At 38.8% G+C, this 18,378-nt stretch overlaps 2 protein-coding genes across 3 annotated transcripts; one reads left to right on the forward strand and one right to left on the reverse strand.

The window, feature by feature from the left end:
• Positions 1 to 3,960: 3,960 nt before the first annotated feature.
• Positions 3,961 to 10,773, reverse strand: LOC116260788 (uncharacterized). 2 transcript variants are annotated; one of them, XM_031639277.2, is made up of 2 exons: positions 10,611 to 10,773; positions 3,961 to 6,373 (listed from the first exon to the last, which is right to left on the reverse strand). In XM_031639277.2, exon 2 carries the CDS (start codon positions 6,337 to 6,339, stop codon positions 4,117 to 4,119), a length of 2,223 nt encoding a protein of 740 aa, XP_031495137.1. In that variant the 5' UTR covers positions 6,340 to 6,373; positions 10,611 to 10,773; the 3' UTR covers positions 3,961 to 4,116. The 2 variants fall into 2 exon arrangements, with proteins under 2 accessions (XP_031495137.1, XP_031495136.1); XM_031639276.2 differs by lacking the exon at positions 10,611 to 10,773 and adding an exon at positions 8,274 to 8,429.
• A 2,302-nt stretch (positions 10,774 to 13,075) lies between these two features.
• On the forward strand, positions 13,076 to 17,296 carry LOC116261430 (butanoate--CoA ligase AAE1). Its single transcript, XM_031640173.2, has 2 exons — positions 13,076 to 13,510; positions 15,723 to 17,296. The coding sequence occupies exons 1-2, from the start codon at positions 13,313 to 13,315 to the stop codon at positions 17,190 to 17,192; spliced, it is 1,668 nt and encodes a 555-aa protein (XP_031496033.1). The 5' UTR covers positions 13,076 to 13,312; the 3' UTR covers positions 17,193 to 17,296.
• Positions 17,297 to 18,378: the final 1,082 nt, after the last annotated feature.

Raw genomic sequence — 18,378 nt, forward strand, 5'->3', positions numbered from 1 at the left:
TGCCCACACCAGGGCACCACCAGGCCCTTGCCACCAAAATCCTCCTTCACCAGCTAGTCCTGCTCGCACACGATCCACAGAAAGGGGCACCCGCTTGCTTGGAGGCCCTTCATGGCAGCAGGGTAAAGCTAAAAAGTCAGGGGGAAAAAGGAAACAGGTGTGGTCCGACCCACAAAAGCCCGGCCCGGCCCGATTATTAACGGGCCGGGCCGGGCCTCGGGCATAAATTAAACCCAAGGCCCGATAATGCATGGGCCTGGTGATTTTATATTTTGAAACTACAGCTTTTTATGCACGTGCAACAAAGCACGTATTAAAAACAGATGTTTTTTCTTGTGCTTTATGGAGAAAGGATAGGTTTCCGGCTGCGTAAACCGTAGTCACCAATTCAATCATACCTTGTTGGTGTCATGCTTTATTGCAAAATAGCTCGGAACAATAATATGAGGAATACTCAGGACATTTTGAAAATATCAATACTTTCTTTTTTCTTATGAATGATAAATCCTTGGATAATATACATGCTCATGTGTATAGAGGTGTGCATGTTTCTAAAAGCTTACATTTTCCATTTTTTTAGTTTAGAAACTTTTGCGAATGACAATTTTTATAAGTGGTAAATTCTTCTGTTATTGTTTTGTTTTCTCAGTTCTCAGAAAAACACATTAAGAAAACTCGTGCGGAGTCACGAAGAACAGTATCAAGGTCCTCGACATAAGGAACGGAAAAACATGCTATGTTGAGCCATTTCAATTTTAAATAAAAAGATTCAGAACTTGAACTTCTGTTAAGGAAAACAATGTAAATATATAGGTTTGCCCAAACTTCGAGCATCGGTGAAAAAGTGCATCATGGTCTTTCTGATTAAAATTGTTTGAGAGTGATTGCTTCCTTGTAAAATTTCCTTTATAAGCTGTTGCTATTTACAATTTCGTGTCAGTTTGGTATTGCTGCGGGATGTGCTATCATTCTTACCACTAGTTTTTTGGGCATCCAGTTTTGAGTCTTCCAAATACAGAAATAAGAAAAGGATATATATTGCCATGTCAACAACTCTGATGGATTCTTGTGTGAGACCAATTCATATACAAAAGCTAGGCACGTCTTTTAAAACCATGCAGTTTATTTTCCTAAATTCATTCTTATTCTGCGGCAAACTTGATGCGATCTTAGTCTCTCTTTCAATTGGAAAAGTAAAATAGACAGCTGAACTCTTCAAATGAGGTAGTCATTTCATCTTGGGATCATCTGCTTTTCCATCGTCTTCGAATAGTAGGTACATTTGTTTTCGAGATTAATCATGAACCAAGAAAGTGAATCATTTTCATGTACTGTTCTCCAGACATTATCATGAATCAATAAGGTGAATCGTTTTCAAGCATTTGCGATGCTAGCTTGATTTTTTTTCTTCCAACTTTCTCATCTGATCTATTGTTCTGCTGTACACAGCTAGGTGATCCATGCAACTTACCAAGAACACAAGATATTATAAAACTAAATTAATGCACAGTTAGACGATATCGCCTACGAGGCATTCATTTCCACATGGTCAAATCTGCATCTACTCTTCAACATGAGGACAGTGATGAGAGAGAGTATCCTATGGGACTATCTAAAGTTATTTCAGAGTTGTGAGAAAAATACAAAGACTACATTTCCATTGAATTCTTGAGAAATTTGCTCAAACATTCCTTTGAAAAAATAATCCCTTCAAACCCCTCCTACCACTCACACTCTGTTGTCAGGTGCTTCTTATCTTTCAAATGACAATGGTCAGCCAGACCACTAGGCCTTACGAGGACAACACAACAGCCAAGAAAAGCTGAGATGATAGGAAGAGTTGGAACTTGTCAGAAGGTCTTCAACATTTCACTCTTCATATTCCCCTAATCACAAAAATCAAAGATGTCATTCCTTATTTCCCCCAGTAAAAGCAACAGATTTGGTGAGCGGATAGATATCAGGAAGGTAGTAATTACTCAAAAATATATGTTAAAAGGGGAAAAGAAAGAGCCTTTTAGATAAGAAAACAGTCTTACTGTTCATTTAAAGAAAATTTGAAACTTAAATTCAAGAAGTAGGAATGATTCTCAACACCAAAAATAACATAAGTGGCATACAAGAGGCTAAAAATTGAAAATAATGAAATCATCAAATTCAGTTTGCAAGTTCTTATATATGCCATAGCTTTGCTGAATCTAAAATTTGATAGAATACTTAAACTAAACATGTATCTAATACGAATAGAAAACTTTAATCTTTTTTATGGGTTTGAAACTGAATACATATTGCTCAACCTTGTAAAAATTAAACATATTAAAAACCAAAGTATAGTTGGAAAACAAAATAGCTCTAATTTAAAAGTGGATAATATATAAACCATTCCCTGGCCAAGGCCCGGTGGTCAAATTGTTCTATGCTATGACACTAGCTCCTGTGGCGCAATGTTATACTACGTTGAAATTTCATGTGACAACCATATCATGTCAATCATGCAGTCCAATATGGAAAAATATCTTATAATGCACTTCAGTGTGTTGCCTTTATAGGGACATAGCGTAGCTGTTCGGCTTGAAGGCGCATTTTCAAGTGTGCCTCTAATTCAATTTATGTAGATGCTCTATCATTGTACATATGGACGGTACAGTACCTACCTAACGTGATGTATGCACCATTGCCACGACTGATGCCGATGCAATCCAGGACTCCATAAACAAGGGGATTTTTAAATGGAAGAGGGGGTTTCTGGCTCTTTTCCGGCAGTGGATTGTAATCCTCTGGCTCAACCAAAAAACAATTCGTGGAAAATGCACATTTTGATTAAACAAACGAATTCTTGCAGAAAAGAATGTTGAAGCATACCCTTTCAAGAAAACCATAGAACACGTATTCTCCCGCTATTTGCTTTGTTTATTTCACTTGGCAACAGGGAAAAGGGATTAAGCAAAAAAATAATTAGAATATGTGCCAAATGTTGCTTTATTTTAAAATTGCAACCTTATAGTTTTTGTTTGGTATACTTACATGACAACCTTTGAAGGGGAAACGCAAGCAAAACAAGCATACGTCATTTTTGCAATCATGACACAGAGAAGCTCTAGAGATTTCTACCAAAAATGAAGAAAAATTTGGTCACATCCAAAGAAGCACCCGAGATTTGTTCTGCCAATAACGAAGAAAATTTTGAGAAAAACTTAGTCACCTCATAAGACTACCATTGTTCAAAATCAGTTACGAGAAACCAACGTTCACAGACATCACACAAGGTATTTCACATATTTGCAAGCATTGCATTCACGATACCCTTTCACCTGTTACAGTAGTAATGCACAGTACATGCTGAAAGTGTTTTGAAAGTTCGAGTTTATTCAGTCTCAGCCACGAAACGCGCACAGTATTCAAACCTAGTATCAACTAACACAGCTTTAACCACTTCAGTTATTATAGGCATCGCAGTAAGCGATAGCTATAGAACAAAATTCCACCATTGCTAGAATAAGTCAGTACAGAATAAGACAATGAGCATTTCAATGGATTGAATAGACGGTAACTCATTTACGCTATTTGGATGTGCAGAGTAACGGACGGACCATGACCAAATGACCAGCTGCGATTCCATGCTATTTCCACATAAAAGCGCACCCGGAGGACAGGAGCAAAAACACGGATGCCTCAACTCATAGAACCAGCAGAGCCAGAGCATGGTCGTTCCGCTATTTCTGTTATCAAACTTGAAGCCCGTATTGACAAAAATGATAAACAATGTGAATGACGGTAAGGTTTGAGTATATATGATTAGTTAGAGATCTACAAGTACATCACTGATTCAGTAGAACGGGGCAATGTAAAGACATCAATTGTGCAGGAGCAAAAAAAAAAAATGCAGGATCCAACTCATAGAACCTGCAGAGCCAGCATGGTCATGATCCCATAATTGACAAAAATGATAAGCAAGGTGAATGACAGTAAGGTTGATTACGTGATTAGTTAGAGATCTGCAAGTACATCATTGATTCAGTAGAACGGTGCAATGTAAAAACTTCAAGGAAGAAAAGAGAAGATGTCAATCTTCATCCATTTCAACCATCTATTTGACAGGTAACGAGAAAAAATCACTCAAGGATGATTTGCTATGCTGTTGACGCCTGTGCCACTTACTTTTGCAGCCTCCTCTCTGGACTGACAAGGCTCCACCATTACCTCCTCCCAACCACCAAAGTTCCCATTCTTGGATGCTTCTAGGACCACTGCATCGTCACTCAATACCCCATCTTGAGAAAGAGGAGGCTTCTCCACAGGCAAATTTGTGGGATCATCAGGGTTAGCATGAGCAATCTCATCTCCTTGATTGCTTGCAACTGCCCCACCAGCAGTTTCAAGATCAGGCAATAAAGGTTCTTCAGGAACTACAACTGGCTTGTCTACTGCAATGAATGGTAAACCTTGGGAATCAACAATCTCATTTCTGTGATTGCTTGGAACTGCCCCACCAGCAGTTTCAAGATCAGGCAACAAAGGTTCTTCAGGAACTACAACTGGCTTGTCTACTGCAATGAATGGTAAACCTTGGGGATCAACAATATCATTTCTGTGATTGCTTGGAACTGCCTGGCTAGTAGCTTCAACATCAGGCAACAAAGGTTCCTCAGCAATAGAAACTACAACCGGCTTGTCTAGTGCAATGAATTGTAAACCTTGGGGATCATCAATCTCATCTCCATGATTGCTTCCAACTACCTGGCCAGTAATTTGAACATCAGGCATCAAAGATTCTTCAGGCACTGTAGGAGCCGATTGGTTAGGACTAGAAATAGATTTAACCACAGGCACAACAGCAAACTTCTCATCCTTTAATATCCCAATCTCAGCAAGTTGGTCTATTCCAGTTGCAGGAAGCACATTTTGTGGAGTTCCACATAGAGTTTCAACATCTGATTGACTTACTGATTCTGTCTTTGGCAAAGCAGAGTCATCACCAAACTTAATAGTATCAACCAATTTATCTGTCTTTGCTTCAGAAAATAAATCATGCACTGCAGCTCTAGGTGCACCCATCGAGATGGCACCTTCAAATTCTGGATGAATCTGAAGTAAGGGCTGTTTAGTATCAGACATTATATCCAGTGCTTGGGATACAACTTCTTCGTCCTCATTTGCATCTGGTTCATCCAAGGCTAGAATAGTTTCTTTTGGCCCCTGAGTCCCACTTTCTTTTGCAGTCTCATGCTGGGAAGGAATATCTTCATTTTCCCGAGATATGATTGCATCTCGTGGCTCAGAATCTAACTTTTCCATTTTAATGTCAGTCTGCAGGGGCCTAGATTCTTCATTAGCATCACAGGGCAGCTCCATAGGCAATGGAACAGTCAATTCTTTTGGCATATCTTGCACATCCTCGGTCTTGACTTTAGACGATAAAACTAGTGGTGTAACTGCAGGCACCTCATTTCCCTCATAAAGTGATCTTTTTACCTGTGCAAGTTCAATGCTTTCTGAAGCCTCTTTCACATCATTATGTGGTTGCTTGAGCTGTGCAGGTTCAATGTCATCTGTAACCTGTTTCTTCGAACTGCTGCCATTCTCAGATTCAGAGGTTGTTAATGGTGCTTGTCCAGTTTCATGTGACCGCCCTTCTGGAAGGTTTGATTCACCTTTTTTTGAAGTATAAAATGTGTGTGTCGCTTTAGTATCTACATCTAAAGATTGGGATGTAGCATGTAACAGTTGGCAGGAATCATTTTCTAGTGCCTTTTCAGCAAGGGTAGAAGCTTGTTTCTGTGGCAGCTCATCTGAGCATTTAACTTTCTCAGTTTGTACAGCTTGTTCCTTCCTGACATCACTAGGAGATATTCTATGTCGATGTGAAGGATCACTTTTATGGAGACACCTGGCAGATCTGTCACTCTTAAATACAGGTTGTAACATATGGATAGAAGCAGGTGTCAGGTTGCATGGTTCATTTGCCGGGATAGCTACCTCAGCCCTCTCAAATATCTTGACATGTGGAGCAACATCATTTGCAGCAGTTATAGGCACAGATCGACCAGGTTCAAAAACTACTCCTCGCAAAACAGTGTGAGTATCACCAACTCTAACAGTAAGCAAGTAACCAGAATCAAATGACCCATCCAGTACGCCTGATACTATTTGTCCCACCATGGCATTGTCAGAGTATGTAGAATCAGCTTTCCTGCGTCGACGTCTCACCCTGCCTACTACTGAAGCATTATCACTATTCAAAAGGTTCTCATCCTTGCGTGGTCGGCCACGCTTTCTTTTTGCAAGTAGAAAATCAGCTGAAGCAGGAGCAGTAGTTGCTCCCAAATCATCTTGGTTCATTTTCTTATAGCTTAATGAAATAATGCCAATTTACCTGAAATGTGTGCAAAAGAGAGCCATAAGTGGAAGGTCTTTCTACTCAACAATTTTATATCTAAAAGAATATTAGATGATTGAAACATTTTAGAAACATTATTACATCGATGGCTGCTTGATAATTGACATATACTAGAAATATAGAAATATCATTGAACTTGTACCACCAGCTGACTTTTGACATATTATATACAAATATCATTCCACTAATGACTATAACGTCTGATTGTAGCACATATTTTCACTTGTCCCTTAGTCAATTTAAGTTTGATATGTAGATAGAAAAGTTGAATCTTATGTACAATGAACTAGTTGGATGGATGGCCTGAGTTATTACCATGTTTCCATCCGATAGGATTTGTGTACAGAAATCACTTCATTTATGAAACCTTGTCATATCTAGACAACTGTAAAGAAAAAATTTGTGTCAAGTATGCAAAACATCTTGAACTAGTTCCATCTGCAGCAGTTAAAATCTCAGCAACCCGAACCATTTACATGAATCGCATACGCATCCCATTCCCATCTCGCCATTTAAAATCATGTACTGAACTACAAGAAGAAACTAGTTCGTGTCTAAAGTTCTAAATTTACATAAGAATTTAGACATCAACTTATAATGATCTGACAATGTGTATTACACTTATACAAAGTGTACCTAACAGTGCACAGAGTAGGAAATTAGTATAACAATGTTGGAGCTAGCAAAATGCTCCTCATACTGTCCATTTATTGAGCTCCATCACTATTTTCTTTTCCATAAAATGAATAATGGGTCTTTAAGATGTAACATCTGCTCACAATTTATCCAATTGTAGGGAATAGTGAATAGAAATACAAATAAAACTGCAGAAAGAAAGCGTAGCAGGAAAAAAAATTCATGTTCAACACCAAAATGCCGTAAAGACAAGGCTGTAAATCAGTAGGTACCACCATAGTAATGTTGTGAAATAGGATTTCATAATGACACAATGAGATATGGCATAGAAACTCAACAATGCAGGTGCAGTCTTTTACCCACTCCACAGAGCATCGGTGTTAATTCTATTCCCATTGCTCTGCTCATACCATGATCCTAGTTCCCGAGACGAACACATACCCCTTACAGAGCATCGCCTCAGTGTAGCACTTGGGAAACAAAACACAGCCAGGATGAGGTAGCAGAATGTCGTCGATATGGCTTCACAGGCTAATGGTTTTGCGAAAAGCATGAAAGCATCGAGATTTGTTTTTGCCCTATCGAATTGATCTCTATTGATACATTTCAAAAATCTTTTTTTTTTACGAAAAAATAGAACTGAAAAGAAATAAAGAATCAGAAAATAGACTTGCAAAACACATGAAAAAAAAATCCCTTTTCATTGGAAAAATTGGTTAGCTAGAAACTCGCTAGGTTATTCTAATGCTCACAGATACCAAACTCCTCATCCTCTTCAATTTGAAGGTCTTAAGCCGGCCCACCTAACCCTTGCGCGGAGTTACCAGCATACTTTAGCAAACATAATACAAGCTGCGAAATTGCGCACGATGGCGTAATCAACGATACAAAGTTCACTATTCAAGTATAGAACAGCATGAACTCAGACAACAATGACTAACTTCGACAAAACTAGAAAGAACCAGAAAGATAAAGAAGACATTAGCTTCAAAGGATCTTAAAAAAAAAAAGAAAATCGTTCATGCATATCTCAAGTAAAACAAAAACCTTCTAAGATTCTTATCAAAACACAGAGAAACCCTAAGATAGAAAGCGTTTTATCTATTTTCTTTCAAAACACAAGGGATTACACCGACTAAACAAAACATTCTCAAAACGCTTAACTCAAAAACCACGCAACGCACAATCAAACACATAACTCACAAACCACGGAGAGGGAGGAAGGAGGGAGAGAGAGAACCTATGTGCTACGGCAGGGAGTCGCCGCAGCCGGTCGTTCGTCAACCGGCTGGCACCCGCACGACAGAGAGGCGGCAGGGAAGGAACCCACCGAATCAGGCCCAACCAAGCCTAGAAACAGGGAAAAAGGGTCGGGGGTGGATCAGGATCTCGAGCTCTACTAGGGTTTTTATACTTCCTCGCCGCTTTTTTTTTTTCAAATTTATTTTAATTTTAAAACAATATTTTTTGTGAAGCCCGACTTCTTCGCTTCTTGCAGTCTAAAGGTAAACCTCACGTACGTCTTTTTGCAATTTTTGTATATACTACTATACCAGCCCCAAAGTACTAACTTTTGGGACATGTAAAAAACCCACTTTAATTGATTTATCATCGATCACATATTCTAAAACTTCAGAGCCATCCTCAAAGTTCATCTATTCTCAAACTTTTTATTAAAATGCATCATTTTTTCTCAACTCTACTTGTCCATTGTGGCAAATCACATACAGGATTATTTTTAATAAGGTAAAAAACTCTCATAAGGAAAACCATTTTTAAAAGAAAGGGGGCTTCCTTCGCACTTTTGAGGCATAGATCTTGTTTTCAGTATTTTGGGTGCCGCCCTCGCTCTGCTTTAACTTGTGTGTCGGTACTCTCCACAAAGAATCTATGCTGAGAGTTCAAAATGTAAATTAGTCCGTAAAACCATTTGCTTTACACTAATTCAGTCCATAAAAAAGAGTTTTACATTTGATGTTAAAGAAAGGATATGGTGTTAGAAGGTTCTCAAAGCATGAGCACTTTAAAAACGAGCACAGCCTTGTATATTGATATCGGCTGTGCAATACTAAATCCAATCACTATCAACTGAAAATTTACCATGCTTGTATGTGGCATGTGTCATCCAATTATATTGGTTAAACAATCAACAAATTGCGTCACTCTTGCTGCATTACCACTAGTTATAACTTATATATCAAATTAAGTTTCATTTTTGAGCCTTCAAGCAAGGAAAAAAAAAAAAACCCGTTCTCAAGTAACTTTAAACAAGGATACAACGATGAAATAGACGTGGAAGGAAACATGAAACCCATGTAAAGAGAATAGTAAATAAAAATAAGACGTGAACACTTTCTCCTTTTATTGCTCACTAGCTCCTATTCTCCAAAAACAAAAAGTAGCAACATCAGTGAAAACACAGCTATCGTGAGAAATATATTTATTTTCCAGTGCAAAAAAGATATACGCTCTTACTATAATATACCATATGTTGTAGTTTTACCTTTTCCAAATTTTTATAAGAAAAAATACATAAAAAATAAAAAAACATGCTGGTAATAAGCTTTCTCCTATATCCAATATTTGCTTTGCCTTAAACAGGGGATAGCTCTCATGGGTTTTGAACCCTAACCATCTTCTTTTCAGCCAAATATGTGTTTCTTCTTAGTTAAATCTCCAAAATCGTTATTATAGTGCGACTTATTTGACAAGAGCTGCTACCATATCACAAGCTAAGAACTGCCAAAAGAATCCTTTCAGGGATTGAACTAGAAATGTCTGGCACAAGAACACTAGAAATAAGATTTTAAATTTTCAAGAAGCATCAATATGAACAAAATTACTTTAAGGTGTCAATACAAAAGTAAGCAGCAAATTTTTGTAGGACTGTGTGGGCAATTTGCCCACGCTTGCCTCAGCCTGAATCTAGTTGAATCGGTGTTCAGACGATTGAAGAGTACCGCAAAGGTTTTTTTTTTAATATTTTAAAGATTATTTCATTTTCATTATATTTACTTATTTTAATAAGTAATTTTTTGTTATTTTTACTGATTCTCAACAGATATCTCCATTAGGCAGGCAAATTTCCAAGTGCATGTTTGTAAAAGATACAGAAGATAAAAGGGTAGGTCATTCCATACCAGTTGCAATCAAGAGATTAGCTCAAAAAGAAAATTCATTGCTAAAAAAGACATTGATCCTCTATTCCAAATTGATAATTATCAGATTAAAAAAAGCTTGAATCAGCATAAGGACTTTAGTCCTTTTTTTTTCATCAAAGAAGAGAAACAAGGACGAAAAAAGGGCAAAAATCGTGTTTTGAATCAATTATTCCAAATCAAAGATGTCTCAATAGCGACTGAAAGTTTCATTTTTCATTCCAAACTTAATGGTTCGAGAAAAAAGCGAAACGACAGATCTAGAGAGAGAGAGAGATTCTTACAAGTTAACAACGAAAAGGTATTGAAGCAAAACAAAAGCTTCAAATGGCGACGTGATCTGAAGCAATTTCTAACGATGGAGACAGAGACCAAACAGGAACTCTAACAATAAGGAAACGACAAGAAAAAGCAGTTACGCGAAACGCTTCATCTTCTTCTCCCGGAACTCGTGCTGCGGTCGATGACGCAATTACAGTCGCTCGATCCTCTCAGTCCCGTCCTTCCCATAAGACGCAGAAAGAATAGGGCAAGTTGGAGAGAAGAGGGAGAAAGGCGGAGAGATGGAGAGAAGGCGGAACCAGGCGACACGTGAAATGCAAACAACGCCACAGAGGAAGAGAAAGGCTCGTGGAAGCTTTCCCATGCTACCCTTTACTGGTCTTCCAATTTTGCCATTGGTGATTAATTGAAATTATTCGCTTTTTGCGTGACACAAGCGAAACATGAACCACATAAAATTGACCTTGTGGTCTTTTTGAGCGCAGAAATACTTGGTATATTGGCAGATGAATGTGCGGCCGTTGTGGCTTTTGGTTCTCTATAGAGGAACCAAAGACTGACCTGTGAAAGTAATTTCGAAAATTTCAAATAAAAATCTCAAAGTGGAGATGAGCTATTTTAAAAATAAGTCTAAATGGACATTGTTTCAATTTTCGTATATATCTATACGTTCTTTATGAAGTTAATGTGTTTTTGTTTAATTTCAGGGATTCAAGTTAGCAAGAGAACTCAATGATAAATATTCTTCCGCACTTTCAATACTAAAATATAAGGCTGCATTGATGTCTGGTGTAGAACACGTTATTTAAAACACAAATATCAATGAGAACAAAAGACCAAGCCGCTCGAGGTAGCGACTAGCTGATCTGGCCAAATAATAGAGACAACAAGGGCCCATCTAGCTGGCAAGAGCATCGGCATGCCGAAGCCCTACCTTTTCCTACTTAACGCTAATTGCGAGTGAAATTGAATGGACGTGGAGAGGTTTTATATATTAATGGGGTTAATTCCCCCATGCAAGTTATTAAGTAGCATTCATATAGCGAATTGACGTTTAGTAATGAATATTTAAGTAGTTATATTTGCAACTTACAAGTGATTTATTAGGAAAAATAAAAAATTTTAGTAAAATTTATTGTTTTTCCTTTATTGATCTGTTCAATAGAGAAATCTTAGTAAATTAATGCGGTTCTTTTCCATCTCCCGAAGTTGCTTCCCCTTGTTTACAATATTATTGATTTGGGCATTTAGATGGACCTCAAGTACATGGACTAAGCATGCACTGAGGCCGCCGATATGTTCTTCACTAGAAAATGTACATTCACTTATAGAGTGTACTTGCACTCGAAAACCATGAAGGTGCTATATATATATATATATTTTTCACATGTTTCCAAAGTTTTTTAAGACATGCAGAAGGATGATACAACTCTATGTCTTCTTCATATAGATTAGAAAAGTAAAAATTGTCAAAGTAATCGAAAACAATTATAAAAAGTCACAAAAATCAAGGTGGGGAGATGCTCTTAAGAGGTTGAGCATTTTGTTCATATCTTCAGAGTTCAAGGTTGCTTTCAAACTCGAGTGACAACAATACATTCATCAACTTAAGTGTTGTGTACCCACGATTTGTAATACGGAGAAGTAGCGCGGAAGGACATCAATTCGACGAGCGCGGAAGGAAATCAATTCGACGACCAAACTGTTATTGACACCAGTCCGATCAGTTACATCATTCTCCTCAAATCAAATCTTAAACAAGCTCTTTAGCATCAAAGCAGTGACATCAAAGTTGGCACGAACTGCCTTGAATCAGTCGATTTGATAGTTAACAGTTTCGATTTCGACCAGGACTAAGTCAAGAACTCGGCATGTCAAGTTCTTAACAATGTTCTAATAGATTTTTATTTTAATCATTTTTAATACATTCTCAATTATGTTTTCTATGTTATGTTAATATGTTAGTAGGATTCACGTAAGGCATGACAACAATTCATTCGGAAGCACAACAAAATTATAAGTAGGCTTCTTTGATGTCCCGCTGGAAGTCAAAAACAAGTTACTCTGCAAGCACCTTGGAAAATAAACTTTCCACTCAATAAAATGAGCTTACATGCCCATTGTAAATCTTTTTCCCTGCCAGAAAAATTATTGGAGATCACCTAAAATTTTTAGGTAATAACCTAAAAGCACAACCATTTTTTTGGATATTGCTGCAAGAAGATCGTGCCGTGCCGCCATGAAAAACCTATACCTTCCCATAAACCTCCTCATTGCAAAAACTTCACATTCTTACAACAGACAAACTCAACTTGAACGAAAAAAACCGAACCCATGTGAGAGAAAAAACTGAAAATCCTTAATTGGCAGTGGCCAGTCACATTGGCTTTGACAAATATTATTCAAAACCAAAGTCTAACCCAGCTTAAGCTGGTAGGCAGCTATCTGAAAATGCATTTCTTACTCCAGCCGCTCATCTGTAATTTTAAAATATCGGAACATATTTTTGCGAACATATTAAAGGTTGGTTCTGTTTCTGTAATCTTTAGAAATAATTTAAAGCACTTTAACATGTAGACGTTTTGTTTGCTTCAGGTCTCGAAGCACCAATCGCATCTTCCCCCCTGTTTCTGCCTAATCACTAGAGCGAGTAGCCGAGCAACTCTGTTGCTGCTCATCGTCTGTCGTCTCTGTTCTCGCCGTCGCCCACAGAACCCTCAGTATCCCTCCTCGTGCCTTTTCTTCTTTACGTCATCCACATCGTCATCCCCCTCGCTCTCAACCCGCAACTGCTATAAGAGTCGGAGAGATACAGAGGGGAAGGCAGGGCGGTGGAGAGATGGAGGGAGCGATGCGAACGCCAGCGAACTACGTGCCGCTGTCTCCGATCAGCTTCCTGGAGAGAGCGGCGGCGGTGTGCAGGGATGACACCTCTGTCGTTTACGGCTCAGTGAGGTTCACCTGGAGGGAGACGCGGGATCGGTGCGTCAGGCTCGCCTCCGCCCTCTCTTCCTTGGGCATTTCTTCCACCGACGTCGTAAGTAGCTACCCTCTCTCTGTCTCTGTCTCTGTCTAACAAAAGGTTGAGAGAGTTTTCATGCTGTTGATTGATGGGCCAAGTTAAGAACCCATCCCCAGACATCCTTAAAAAGAAAAAGATGTCAAGAATCCTCTGGGAAAGCCCAATGTCTGCATGTCTGCGCGAGTCTGTGTTAAGCCGAGATAGCGAGAGAGAGAGCGAGAGAGAGCGAGAGAGAGGTCCGTTTATATCCCAAGCAGATTGAGACACCTTGATGTTATATGTGGAGGGAGCCACAATGTGCCAAAATATAGGCCTGCTTTTGATTGCCTCCACTGTATGGTCTGCTGATCTAAAACCGATGAATTGTAGATCTGCCTATATCAGATGCACAGGTCTTGATCCAAGAAATCAAGAGAGCTACTTAGCTTCTAGGAAGGAGGTGCTTAAATGGCCATGTAGCTCACGTATAGTATCAGACATCGGCTGTTTGAATTAAAAGTATTTGTGTTTATCCTTCCAGTGAGCTAATAGTTTGGAACCAAACCTCCATAGTCTATATGGTATGACTGGTCTCTATATTTGGCAACAATTTATTTTGTGTGTTCCAAGTGATATGGTTCTTGAATGTGGACTTCCAATATCAAACTTTGTCTGTTACACCAATTTGTCTTCCTTGTGTCTGCAATCTGAAAATATGTCAGATATGGTGATCCGTCAGATGATGTGGAATCTGGAGTTAAATTACTTCAGATTGTTCTGGTCATTGTTTTTGCCCTGTGGGCCCTCCTTGCTACTGAAAGTGCCTCTCCCCTTATTTATTAACGAAGTGGCAGTTCTGCATGGCAACATTGTCCTCATGGACTTGAGGGGGAAGGGGGGTGTTGGAGGATGTGGACATGGTTCACTTTCTGTTTTGGAAACCCAGACAGAAATGGAAGTAGTTGCATATGTTAATCAAACCAGTGGCATGGGCCTTGTCTGCCACAAAGTCCAGGACAGGCTGCCAGGCCATCCAATCGGTCACCTCCTTGTTTCGTGCACTAATATTCCTTACTGTCTGCAACTGAAATGTCAGTGGACCACATGCGCTACTTCTTTCTAAGCTTGTGGAAGCTTTTTGCTTATTTCATGAAGGAAAGAGTCCCTGGAGCTTATTGACATGGTAGGTTTTAGCATATGTGTTCTGTGATTGCGGAAAGTGCATGATTTATTCTTTCAAAATTATCTTTCTTTTCATTCCATTAAGGTGCATTTCCTAATGAGCAAATATTCATGCTGTTCGTAACTTTTGGATTTTAAACAAGGATATTGAGTGCAGCTCATTAAAACACGTGGTCTTCTTTTAATCCTTGAATGATATCTTGTTTTGCTTCCCTAATTAATGTTGAGGAAACTAAGAATTCAAGCGGTGATATGCCATTCTTGGTGTTGATGGTTTCGGTGCTGGTTTTTCTACTGCTTCTACTATTTTTTATTATTAGTATTTCCATATTTGGAGTTGCTGTTAGTTTATTGCTGTCATGGTATGACATTATCCTCTGTTCGAAATTGAAGGAATGTAATTGTTGGTTATTAATAGCTGCTTCGAAGCACAGATATCTTTGCATTTCTACATAGGTACCAAACTAAAAAGTACCTACAAAGCCTTACACAACTGCCATGTATTCTCATTTTCCCAGAGGTGTCCTGTCTGCTAGTTATAACCACGTGTATGAGCTACTCTGGTTCTAGCTGAAATTTCTGTTACCAGATTGGTCAAATCCCCCAGTAGCAGCAAGTATTAAAAGTTAAATCTGATGGCAAAAGCAAATATTTTTTCAGTGGGTTCCATGCACATCTCTTTGGATACCTTCCATCTCTGGCAAAAAATGCTAAAATTTGTAATGGAATTCAAGTTAGCAGTCAAGTTTTTGTGGATGAGTGAAGTTAACATAGGTTTATTTATTTACGTATAGATAAAAGTTTCTTTTGCAAGTCAATACTGTGAAGGCCTTTAAGCATATTCAAAGCAATTGGTATTCAATTGGAATACAAAAACCAGTCATTTGTACCACCCACTTGGATTTTCCCACCGTTAATTTGTTTTTTTTTTCATGAAAAAGGAGCGATGGATCAAATTTTGATCCTTCACTGTGGATGAAGAAGTCAGCCTTACCATTAGAAGGACAAGCCTGACGACTCCACAAGACATAAAGTGTATCTTGCTCACACATTTTGATTCTTACAGGTTGCTGCATTAGCTCCAAACATCCCTGCAATGTATGAGCTTCATTTTGGTGTGCCAATGGTGGGAGGAGTACTTTGTACGCTTAATACACGGCATGATGCGGCAATGCTGTCTGTCCTCCTGCGTCACTCTGAAGCAAAGGTTATTTTTGTTGACTATCAGTTCCTTGAAGTTGCTCGTGAAACCCTCAAGCTGCTGTCCAAATCAACGACCAAGGTACCTTTGTTGATTGTGATCAAGGAACTGGACAAAGTGGTGGCTTCAACTGCAATAGTTCCATCCAATGAATTGGATTATGAGGTCCTTCTTGAAAATGCAGATACAGAATTTCAAATCAAGTGGCCTAAAGATGAATGCCAGCCCATCTCCCTGAATTATACTTCTGGTACTACATCTGCACCAAAAGGTGTGGTATATAGTCACAGGGGGGCTTATCTCAACTCACTGTCTGTGATAATTTTTAATGCAATGGGCTCAATGCCAGTCTACCTATGGACAGTCCCTATGTTCCACTGCAATGGTTGGTGCTGCGCATGGGCTGTGGCTGCTCAAGGTGGCACAAATGTGTGCTTTAGAAGTGTCAGTGGAAGAGCCATATTTGATCAAATTGCTGCGCACAAGGTCACACACATGGGAGGTGCACCGACAGTATTGAATATGATAGTAAATTCTCCTCCTTCAGATCAGAAACCATTGCCTGGCAGAGTTGTCGTGAGTGTTGGGGGGGCACCCCCTCCACCAAAAGTATTATTCAAAATGGAGGAGTTTGGTTTTCATGTTATTCACTCCTACGGACTGACAGAAACTTATGGTCCCGGTACTGTTTGTGAATGGAAACCGCAGTGGAATTCTCTGGATGCAGAAAGACGAGCAAAGCTAAAGTCAAGACAAGGGTTGCAACATCAAACTATGCAAGCGGTGGACATCAAGAATCCAATTACCATGGAGAGTGTCCCTGGAGATGGCATCACAATGGGCGAGGTGATGTTTAAGGGCAACACTGTAATGAGTGGCTACCTAAAAGATACAAGGGCCACAGAGCAAGCCTTCGAAGGTGGATGGTATCGAACTGGTGATCTTGCTGTCCGGCATCCTGATGGTTACATCGAACTGAAGGACCGCTCAAAAGATGTAATAATAACAGGAGGTGAAAACGTCAGCACAATCGAGGTGGAATCAGTGATATTTAGCCATCCATCTGTCCTAGATGCAGCAGTGGTTGGTAGACCAGATGAACATTGGGGAGAGACCCCATGCGCATTTATAAAGTTAAAAGAAGGGCATAAGGTTGATGCTGCAGAAATTATTCAGTTTTGCCGAGCCAAGTTGCCTCACTATATGGCTCCACGAACTGTGGTATTTGAAGATGATCTGCCGAAAACTTCAACCGGAAAGACCAAGAAGTTTTTGCTCAAGGAGAAAGCAAAAGCAATGGGCGGCCTGACCGGAAAAAAGTTCAGCAAATTGTAGTATGCCTGTAGGCCAAAAAGGAAAACAGTTTGATGGCTCTGTCATTTGTTCTTCTTTCGCTTTCTTTTTAGAATAAAAAAGTTAAGTGTCCCTGTTTAATTCCATGCCAGTTCTTGCACTTACAGGGATTGTTCTTGATGTTTGGTAATCCTGCTTTTAGCTTCTCTTTGCAAGTAGAATGATGTGCAACATTAACAAAAAAATTAGAAACATATGCGTGGACAAGGGCCCGCCCCTCAACGGACCAAAGTTGGACCTCAAAGTAGGTGGTTTAGTTATTTTTTGCAGTACATGGAACACCGATTAATTTAGATGGATCCGGAGTTTTGCCATACACAAAAAGGGCACCTTGTTGGAAATTCTAATATTAGATCAAAATTATATCTCCACGCAGAAGAGTCTTTCTTTTTTGGGGAAATATTCAGAAGCATGGTTTAAGTTTTGGAAATATTAAAACATCCGCTGTTTGTTTGAACAGTATCAAAAGCACCAGTCTTGCATTAACAAGAGAAAAAAAAAAAAAAACAGATCTTCCAATTTGGCTCTCATGATTTTGAAAGTCATGGTGAGCTAATGTGTTAAATAACTATAACTAACAAACCCTCAAATCAAGTTTTTTCTTTGGGATTGGCTTTTGGTTCTCGCCTTTTTATGGTTTCTTCGCATCAACCTTTACAACCTTTAATTTTTGTAGTTTAGTAACTCTTGCGCTATCATTCCCCTCCGTTGCTGACAGAAAAAGATCTCCCGCTTTCCTGTGAGAAGGTCAGCCATTTTATGTGTATATAGTTTAAGCTCACAATGGTGTTTTGGCTGAAGTTTTCAAACGTGAAATTGGTTACTTTATTTGATTTTTTTCCTTTTAGTCATGCATAAATAAGCAACTCAACCAATAATCTTCTATTCATCACAAAGAGTCTTCCTAAAGCAAAAAAGATACTTTAATAAAACGCTGTTTGCTTTTCATTTGCATGATTCGCGTTTCATTTACACTGAAAAACTGACTGCTTGATTGTCTTTTATTTCATAATTGATTGTTACAATTTTTTTGTAGTATTTCATCTTTTTACTTTCTCTTAGTGCATTTTATATTTTCAAGTACAGATATTTAGGATACCATATTATTAATCAACACATTTTTTACTAATATTTATTTTTACTCTTTGCTCTAACAAGGTGACCTTAC

This window comes from Nymphaea colorata, chromosome 9 (assembly GCF_008831285.2).
Source record: "Nymphaea colorata isolate Beijing-Zhang1983 chromosome 9, ASM883128v2, whole genome shotgun sequence".
NCBI classification, from domain to species: Eukaryota; Viridiplantae; Streptophyta; class Magnoliopsida; order Nymphaeales; family Nymphaeaceae; genus Nymphaea; species Nymphaea colorata.